We start from the raw sequence: 10,428 nt of genomic DNA, 5'->3' as shown, positions 1-10,428 counted from the left end.
CTTCATGGCTCCCAAAGTCATGGAAAGAATAAAAGCCCTCTCCCAGGAAATCACTCACACCCTTCCACCCAAAAGATCCAACATGAAAAAAAATGTTTTATACATTGGTTGGAAACCCCCTCCGTTTGGTTTCTTTAAACTGAATACGGATGGGTCAGCTAGGGGAAACCCGGGTTTGGCCTCGGCAAGTGGTCTGATAAGAGACCATAATGGCATGTGGATCGACAGCTTCTGCAGAAACATTGGTTTTACTTACTCGATGGCTGCTGAACTATGGGGCTTAAGAAATGGTCTTAGCCTAGCCAAGAACCTGAACATTAAAAAGCTCCTGATAGAAACTGATGCTCAAACTGTTACAAATGTGCTTAACTCCCATAATGCTTATCCTAACTCTCTATATCCTTATTTGAATATTATTAATGATTGCAGGTCCCTCCTCCAGTGTTTTGAGGAAGCTTGGATTGACCACATTCACTATGACGGAAATCACTGTGTGGACATTTTGGCAAGGAAGGAATTCGTAGTGCTAGTTCTCTTTATTTGCATTCCCATCCCCCCTCATGTATTTTGTATCAGCTTGCAGCTGACACTTGAGGTATCACATACCTTAGACTTTGTAATCCTTAATTTTGTTTAATGAAATTCCGATTTACCAAAAGAAAAAAACTTTTTAGTGAGCCTAGCTAGTAATTTTTTAGGTTGAAAAATCCTAGAAACTTATTTTGGTTTTCCCCTATATGTCAATGTCCTTATGAACAATCATAACAATAAAAGAATAATAATAATTAAATAACAATTTATTAATTTTTAGGATTTATTAACTAGGATATGAATTTTGACTACTCCATCTAAGGATATCATTTTCTTTATATACCATTCATAGTTGCTGATTTTCAAAATGATTAGAGATTAATAACTATCTCATAAATTATATTTTTAAATTTCAAGTTTTCTTTTATATAAAAATTATGCATAAAAGAAGAATCTAAGTATCAAATATTAAATAATATTTGAGTGGCATAAACTTGACATGCATATTAAAAATATAGACAATATGTAATTCAACGACAAGATTTAGAATGTGAATTTTAAAAAAATATTATCAAGTTATGTAATATTGTAAAAATTATAGACCCCCAAATTGACCTAATTCCGTGTCAAGAAACTCAAGAGAGAGAAATAAAGATAGAAAGTATTAAGAATTTGAGAGAGAGAGAGAGAGAGAGAGAGAGGTGTAAGAGAAAACTAAGGTGGATGATGAGTATTGAAACAACACAAAAAGGATTTTTACCATTTTAGAGGTTGGCATATTTTGTAAATTGTGAAAATGTGGTGAGGGCTAAAATGAGTAATTTAAAAAAAAAAAATTATTAGGACTAGAATCTTTAGTCCCACCACCCCTCTCCCCTCCAAATTTGAGAAAATTCCAATATAAGGGTTAGGAGGAATAAGAATTCCCTCCAAACCCTTCCTCTCCCTTTAAAAAAAACATTCAAACAGGGTTAATTAAATATTCTCTTCCCTTTACTCTCTTCTCACCTCCCCTCCATCTAAGCTATAAAAGAATTGAATGAAATATGATAATTTTCTTTTGTATTTTCTATTGTGTTTGTGATTTTATAAATGAAGGGATAGGATTATATATATATATATATATATATAATTTTACTTGTATATCTTTTAGTTTCTATATGTGTGTTTATAATGAAGATAAAATTGGTATTTCACCTTCATTTTATTAACTTAACATTTAGTTTTTTTTTATTAGATATCTATAAGATTTTTGGGTTTTTCTTTTATAAATTTTTATTTATTTAAATCAATAAGATTTTTAAGAACGTGGCATCCATATGTTTGATTTATTTATAGGAACCTTATAGAAAATGTTTATTCCTTCCCAAATATTCTTAGGTTTATAATATATATATGAATGAAGTGTAAGTTAAGTCAAATCTCCTAATTAAAAAAAAAACACATTAACACTATCATGGTTTATAAATTTGTTGGTAAATTCTTGGGTCAAAACATGTCAAAATTGGGTTGTATCAATAGAGTTGTGTTAGGGTTGAGTCTAGCTTAGAAGTTACTCAGAGATGAAAAATTTTCGATTTGCTTAAAAATGATGAGTTGCTTATATTTTTCCCGTATCTTTTGCATCATTATTATTTTTTGAGTGATTCTTCATTAGAAATCTAGTTAAATAAAACGGTATCAAATAATATTAAAAAATGGGAAAGTTTTTAGTCATAACAAAATCTTATAACATTTGCTCAATAGGGCTTGTTTTGAGTGGTGGTGGGTTTGGGGAATTTTTTTTTTTCCTTTTATTTTATTTTGACTTACGGTTGGAAAAATTTCAGCTTATTATGAAAATATTGTGAGATTTTTATATATTTGTAGAAGAGCTCAAATAAAAATTACATCAACTCCAACTCACCATTTTTTAGCTACCACTGATAGAAAATTTTATTATAGAAACATTAAGATTACATCAGGAGCGACAAGATGCTATGAATAATGGGGAAAACTTCTAACCAAGAAACTGAAACATGAATGCTTTTGCAAATATCGCAAGATCAGTGCTCTAGAATCTTAGGTCAACGAACTTAATAGATGAGTGTAATTTCCATATTCCATGGCATAAGCAACAAAATCTCAAGCAAGACTAATTGGACATGGTCCTTGTTATTCAACTTAGGCCTAATTTCCCAAACACCAGAGGATCCAAGCGATGGCGTAAATAAAAAACTTCAATATCACGCTCATGAAGACGGTTCAACAAGTTATTTACTACATCATTGTGGACAACTGACGCACCAGTCCTCCAAGGCGCCAATTCAAAAGAGCAAGTGTGACCGTTTCAGGCCCCCATCATTCACAGTTCGGGTTTGAGAGTATATATTGTCCACTTTACCAAATTACATTAAGTTTTTGTTACTAACCCACTCACTCCACAATTTTCTCCAAAATTGCTCAACATTACTGATACTTTGATCATTGCAGGGCAGGGACTAACACACGAAATGGAGCTACAACAATCTCGACCTCGGCTCCACCCTCTTGTGCCACTAAAAAGAGGCAAAATCTATTCACTCTACCGAGAATGTGCTAAGTGGTTCATGTTGGCCTTCTTTGTTTGTAATCCTTCTCAGCTTTTAAAAGGGATAATCAATTTCAAAACACACCCCACTCCCATCCCACATTCCTTCCTCTCTTCTCCATTTTTTAAATTCAAAATATGTTTCACTATTTACAATGGGTTGTAGACATTTGAACTATGGATTTGTGGAAAGTGTAACGCTATGTGCACAATATTTTCACAACTTTAAAAAAAAAAAATCCCTAAGTAACAATTTATTATTGGTTATAATATAGGCTCACTACTGACGTCACTTTTTTATCCACCAATATCAACTTGCAACTCAGAGTTTGTTGTGAAATTGTTATGGATGTAGTAACTTTACTCTGTAGAAGTCACCAAGTGGTGCCAATTGAGCTGCAAGGTGATGTAGATGATTACTACAAAGAGAGAGAGAGAGAGAGAGAGAGAGAGAGGTGAAATATAACTTAATTAGCTAACTTCATAATTCTACACCTTTCCTCCCAATGAAGTCTAATTCCATATTGTTAGACTACTTTAATCACAATTTATCTCTATATAGGGCCAATGGAATCCTCTGTTAAACTGGAAAGTACATCATGTCACACCAAACAAAGAAAAGGTAGAGAGAAACAGCTTCTATGCCAGATTTGAAAGAGACTTTTCACTATATCAAAACAGAAAATAAAACATTATTTTCCATCGACTTGACTGCCCTCATGTAAGCTTATTTAATGATGAAAGCAGCTGATTCACAAAACATTTTCCTGTCAACTAAGACCTTATGAAAAGATAAATATTGTCAACAGTTAAAATTCTGCTGATTTTGATAAAGACAGTAAAATTCTCTCATTTCAATAAGGACAGTATTGATGGGAAGTGGGTTTAACTTTTCCATGTTCTCCTAAATCAAATTCATGGATGAGATTTAGAACAAGAACAATGATTGGTAAAAGTTACCGCTGATAAGAAAAATGCTATCTCCGACTCTTTTTGGGCCTTAATCTTTTGAAAGCCATAAACGTGACAGCAGCAGATAGAGAGTACCTGAGCAAAATAAAACATGACATCAGAAAAGGTAGTGTAGTATGTCCCAGAATTTCTTAACCTTGCGAGAGAATATGTCTTATAATTCTGTTGGCCTGTTGCTTGTGGAAATGTGTGACTTTCATATCTTCAACATATTATATAATTAAGTAAACAACTAGATGTAGAAGAGTGCAATAACATGCTAAAATACATTTTGGGATTTGCGCCTCCCACATCAACCAAAACCCACAAGCATGCTTTTCTTTCATTGATTTTTTTTTTTTTTGATAGGCAATAAAGGTGTATATTCAAGTACACTACCTTTATACAGAAAAACATAAGGCAGAGAAAAAATACAAATGGAAGAGCAAGAGTAAAAAGATAAAAAAAGAAAAAGAAACTAAGTACACAGGAGAGAGCTAAGGAACATAGGGAGAGAATCACTAGAGGTGAGTCCCCAAGCTCTAGACCAGTCAAACAAAGTGCCACTGAAAGAGGCCAAAAGCTAGTCATAACTTTCCATATCCTCGAACGTCCTCCTATTTGGCTCCCGTTTCTTTCATTAATGTACAGTGATCAAAACATTTTGATAGTTCGATTAACAGAAATGATGTTTGAAGTAACACTAGCTTCTGCTTTACATAAAGATGTTCCCATAGAACTTAAAACAAATATCTAAATTATGCCTTCTTCAAATAATAAGTATATGAAAGCTTTGAATCATCTGTGGCTTTGAGAAGTTATGGTAAGTTGGTAGCTGCTTAACATGCAAGTAGCATAACTTAGTATGAACCTTTAACAGACAGTTTGATTAACAGAAACGATGTTTGAAGTAACACTGGCTTCTGCCTTACATAAAGATGTTCCCATAGAACTTAAAACTAATATCTAAATTATGCCTTCTTCAAATAATAAGTACATGAAAGCTTTGAATTATCTGTGGCTTTGAGAAGTAATGGCAAGTTGGTAGCTGTTTAACATGCAACTAGCATAACTTAGTATGAACCTTTAACAGAACAGATTGTTCTTTTCACTAACAATTTGTTGACCAGTTTTCATTATATGTTAAAATTAATGTATCAAATTAATTTGATTATTTCCCAATTGACCAGGGAAATATCATAGTGGCACTGCTGGCCTATATATAGGTCCTCAATATGGTAAACAAACATGACAATTGGAAGATGAACTCCTTCCATTCTTGGCATAATCATGAACAATATAAACTGAGATCAAGGCATAAATGAATAAAGAATGATTATGAATGCAGTAACAGCAAACCAGTCTTTTCAGAAGAGGATTGCAAGTGCATCCAAAATTTGGTGTATCTAAAGAAGCAAAAGCATACCATGTGAATGTATAATTAAGATGGTCCTGTGGCATTACTGAGCTGCGAATCAAGGTATTAGCATCTTTTGGAATCGGGTATGGGTTACTCAGATTGACATTTTCGTTTACGTCTTCAATGTAGATAGTATTCTCAGGAAGTCCAGCAGCACGAGCCAATGCAGGAACATCAACATAGAACCACTGACAGGAGCTTGGATCATTTGCCGGAACAAATATGCTAGGCTTCTCACTCCCACGAACTACTCCAACAACTTCTGAAGGAATGACAGCAGGGGCATTGACCTGTAAGTTACAAAAATTTAGATTGTATCTTTGATATGCCCCACCTGAACAAGGCATCAAGTAACTACAAAACAAACCTCAATATTTTTGGGCTTCTTAGACCAAATCCTCCACCAAGAACTGCTTTCGCTATCTTTGACAGGTGGGGTTGCTGTACTGGAAGCAAGTTCGCTGGATTGTAAATCTTCCAAAGACTTTTCTTTCCAACTACGAGGAACCCATCCTCTGTTAACCAATATTGGCAACTGCACGCTGGAAGAAAAATATTCAATACACTTTTAGCTAATACAACAAACCATCAATCAGTCAAGACAATACAACCTTTTTTTTAAGATATGAAGGAGAGGATAAAACCTTGAGAATTTTTCTCTCCAAGACAGTAGAACCCTACAATAAGTACATTGTTATGATTGCCAAGAGCCTTGTAGCTTAGTGGCATAGCTTGCTCTCCTTTGTTAGGAGAACCAAGGTTCAAATCCCTCATCTCCCATTGTAATGTCAAATCATTAAATAAAAAAAAGTACAATGTTAATTATTTATTTATTCCATGAAAAACTTCAGACATCAGATGTGAGAAATTATTGTAAAGAAAAGGATTATAACTCAAACATAGTTTAAATATAGACAATCCCCCTCTAACAACTTAATTGGTTAACACATTGTAAAAGAAAAAGAATACAACTCAAGCATAGTTTAAATACAGAAAATCCCTCTCTAACAACTTAATTGGATAACACACTTCAAAGAAAGAGAGCAAGTATGACAAATTGTAGCGAGTTATGTTACAATGACTAATGAAGCTAATAAACTCCTGCTGCACATACCTCTCAGTGTTGTTGGGGATGGGCAAAAGGGGTGTGATTACATAGTAGCCGTTTTCAGTTACTCCTGAAATGCTTCTTGAACGTGGACCCACATAGACTGATCTTTTCTCATCAAAAACTCCTTTGCATCTAACCCTCCTGAACTCCAGAGAATCCAATTTTCCATTTGATGGAGATACATTGTTAAGCATCAGAGGTTCCATTTCCAACCTATTCTGTCTATATTCCAGCATTTTTATCTGCAGCATATAAAACATTGTCAAACATAATAGTCCACTTAACTCAAATCAACTCAGTCTTTGACTCAAAGCTTTTGGTGGTTTTGTTAATTAAATCTCATGGATACAGTTATGGTCACAAACATAAATTTGACACAATAAGAATGAGCCAACCCATCATATTGTCCAAAAAATAAAAAAGTACTGTTTGTTGTGAGAACACACATATGCTTAGAAGCATATAGGCAATGTGCAAGGTCAAAAGGTGAGAGGCAGGGTGAAGCTTCCTAAAGCATTAGGCATAAGTATCATAATCTGCTGAAGTAAGTAATTTGCTGAAGCATTAGTCATTCTTTCCCAGATATACTAAAGTTTTTGGATTTATGTACTTTCATATAACTTTTGACAGCCCTTGTACTCTGCCTGTGAACTGTGGCTGTGTTGCACTTATATTTCTATGAATAAAATTGACGTTTACTGATAAAAAATATAATAATAATAAAGAATAATATATATATATATATATATATTTAAGTCTATATATATCGATGCTTCTACCAACCACTCTTAAGGATCCATAAGAGTTGTTCCTGTTGTCACTCCTTATTTCCAATTTTTCTACTTCTGTTCTGCATCAAAATTCCTATGGTAATGCTTTAAATTTTTCTCGAAACATCTTATGCTATCTATTTTCATCCTACCAAGCATTCACAAGACTTCTAAATATATATTTTACTGAACATTAAGTAAATAATTCACGTTACATATTGTTGCCTCTGCAAATATTTACCAAACAATGTTTTTGTGGAAAAGTCACAGAAACTCTTTTTTTTTTTAGTTAAAATAATTTTATTTTAAACAAGAGAAAGAATATATAATACAAGACTTCTCCACAATGTAAACCACAAACTCAACCGCAAGCTATTTAAAACTCTAAGAAGGAACAGGATTGGTCATTGGATATTGCCTAAAAAAACCATCGCATCTCAGCAAGGACTGTTTGACATCAGGTGTTGGGCACTTGACACAAACAAACGTTATACTGTTTCACTCTTGCCAAATTGTCCAAAACACACATAATGTGACAGCATTCCAAGCTTTAGATATTTGTTGAAGTTGAAATCCCCTTGGCAACAACTTAGTAATTGAACTATGTTCCTCTGCATGGTCCAAGATACTCCAAATATCGAAAATTCAACTAAACATATATCTGTTTCCCTCTTGCCAGATTGTCTAGAAGACACATAATGTGACAGCATTCCAAGCTTTAGATATTTGTTGAAGTAGAAATCCCCTTGTCAACAGCTTAGTAATTGAACTATGGTCCTCTGCATGATCCATGATACTCCAAACATTGAAAATACAACTGACCAAATATCTCTTGCCACTATACAACAGAGTAGAAGGTGATCAATCGATTCCTGTTCTTACACATGCAACACAAATCAATAATCAACATCATGGTTTTGAAGATGATCAACCATTACAATTTTATCCAATGCCACAGCACATGCAAAAGAATGAAATATCTGAAGGCACCTCAACGCAACAAATGCTTCTCCAAGAAAAATTAATCCCTATAGAACCCCTTAAGACACCACAGAAAGATCTTTGCAGCAACTCCCTCACAACGTCTTTTGCAAAGCTACAGCATTATCAAACTGGCTCAAAATTTGATAAAAACAAAAGTGCTGACTTCTAGTTTTAGGAACCAGAGGGGGTTGCTTTTTTCATAGACAGCAGTCTTGGGGAAAATTCTAACTAGAAGAGTCTCACTTTGTAAATCAATATTGTATTTGCAAACGTAATAGTGAAAAATTAGACCATTTGCTACTTCATTGCAAAGTTGCTCCTAAGTTATGGGCTCTCATTTTTTTCCCCTATGTTCAGAGAACAGTGGTGACTGGTTATGCCGAAGAGAGTGATAGATGATTTATTTGGTTTTTGTGGCTGGTCTAGCAAACATGGAAGCTCTCTTACTTATAATGGCACCACCTTTGTTTAATGTAGACCATATGGAGGGAGAAGGAAGTGAATGTTTTTTAATGAAAAGGAGTCAACAGTTCTAGAGATGAAATCTGGCTTCTTAAGATCATTGTTCGAGTGGTCCCGATCATAGGCAATAATGAGTAAATTTCTATTCTTAGATTTCATTGATTCACCCTCTATTCATATGCAATGATAGTGTTTTCATTTTTTATGAGTATCTTCTATACACACATCCAGTGTGCATAGAGAATCTCCCCTTTCACATTAAAATCTTACTACTTATAAATAAAAAATTGAAAAAGAAGAAGAAATTTTAGACGGTCTTAAAATGAGTTTTACGGCCTTGAAAATTGTCTGATGACAGCACAAGACCTGTTAAGCACTAAGATTGTGCGGAATTTACTAAAGCGTCTTGCCATCTTCTACATGCAAGGCTGAAGGTTTAAGTAAAATGTTAGCATTTATTTACTCCTATATATGCATGTAAGAACATTGTGTGTCCTAACAAAATGTTAGTACTTATCTCTTTCTTCTTCTTTTTAAAATAATTTTTTTGACAAAGTAAATTGAGAGAAAACACTTACATCTGGCATTTAAATTTACGTATTTGAAAAAAGAAAAAAAAAAGAAAAAAGAATCTGCCACATTTCACCAGCTGCTGTGAATGTCCAACACATTTCTGACAATTTGTAAATATGGAAAACCAAAAAAATCCAAAATTTTTCAAAATGAAAAAGGAAAACAAGCACCACATAACATACATACTAATGGGAAGGAAAAAAAAAATTTAATAGAAAAGACTAGAGACAATTTTTTTGTTTGATGATGGGTCCTTTGGACACATCCCTCGGAACTAAACCACGGATACACGACCCCACCTGTCAGAACCGTCCATCAGGTAATCCAAGAGAAAATAGAGAGATAGAGGAAGTATTAGAATTACCTTGTCCTGCCTTCTCAAAATCTGCCAAGTGCCAAGGCCAAAAGTGAAAGCTCCAGGAAGGAATAGCAACCATTTAGACAATCTGGACCTAGAACTCTCATTCCCTATATAAAAACCACAAAACAAATAAGTAAGCCTTCAATTAATGAAACAACTCTAAACCCAAGAAAAAAAACACAGCTACATACAGTCATACATACCGTGATCTTGGGATTGGGTTTCAGGTATGGACGAAATGGTGGAGCTATTACTACTACTACTACTACTACAGAAGCAAGAAGATAGTTTCTGTGGCTGTGTTGGTAGTGGGACCCACTTCCTCTTAAGGGTTCCACCATTTCTACTGAGCTCACAAAGCTTTCTGGAAATGGCCATCTTCAACTTGATCTCATTTCATTTCTCCACTTCTCTTCTCTTCTTTCTGAGAGGGTTTATGGAGGGCTTTCCTTGGACTCATCACTCAGCTTATTTAATGGGCCTTACCGGGTCGGATCATAGTTCACAGAAAGCCCATTTGTCATAAATGGGCTTGCCTCTGAAGCCCATATAATATAGGGACCTAAACGATATAAAAATATAGCAGTACTACTGCTAATTAGGTTAAGGTTATTCTAGTCTATCTAGGGTTTTAGTTTAAAACCCTATATATATAGCGGAGCAGAGGCGCCTCTCATCTCATGGGTCATTCATAGA

The 10,428-nt window shown here is 34.2% G+C and overlaps 1 protein-coding gene across 1 annotated transcript; it reads right to left on the bottom strand.

Annotated features, from left to right (window-relative positions):
• Nucleotides 1–3,742: 3,742 nt before the first annotated feature.
• LOC142630456 (surfeit locus protein 1) lies at nt 3,743–10,171 on the bottom strand. The gene is made up of 6 exons (XM_075804453.1): nt 9,936–10,171; nt 9,736–9,839; nt 6,586–6,824; nt 5,839–6,013; nt 5,478–5,761; nt 3,743–4,147 (listed from the first exon to the last, which is right to left on the bottom strand). The coding sequence occupies exons 1-6, from the start codon at nt 10,108–10,110 to the stop codon at nt 4,078–4,080; spliced, it is 1,047 nt and encodes a 348-aa protein (XP_075660568.1). The 5' UTR covers nt 10,111–10,171; the 3' UTR covers nt 3,743–4,077.
• Nucleotides 10,172–10,428: the final 257 nt, after the last annotated feature.

This window comes from Castanea sativa, chromosome 4, assembly GCF_040712315.1.
Source record: "Castanea sativa cultivar Marrone di Chiusa Pesio chromosome 4, ASM4071231v1".
Lineage (NCBI taxonomy): Eukaryota > Viridiplantae > Streptophyta > Magnoliopsida > Fagales > Fagaceae > Castanea > Castanea sativa.
Note: the sequence above shows the minus strand (reverse complement) of the source record. Positions and strands in the feature narration are given on the sequence as shown.

Coding starts and splice junctions, on each gene's coding strand:
- LOC142630456 (XM_075804453.1), bottom strand. CDS start 10,110: ATGGCCATTTCCAGAAAGCTTTGTGAGCTCAGTAGAAATGGTGGAACC. Junction 9,840..9,935: donor AACCCAATCCCAAGATCACG/GTATGTATGACT, acceptor GTTTTTATATAG/GGAATGAGAGTTCTAGGTCC. Junction 5,762..5,838: donor AGAAGCCCAAAAATATTGAG/GTTTGTTTTGTA, acceptor TGTAACTTACAG/GTCAATGCCCCTGCTGTCAT.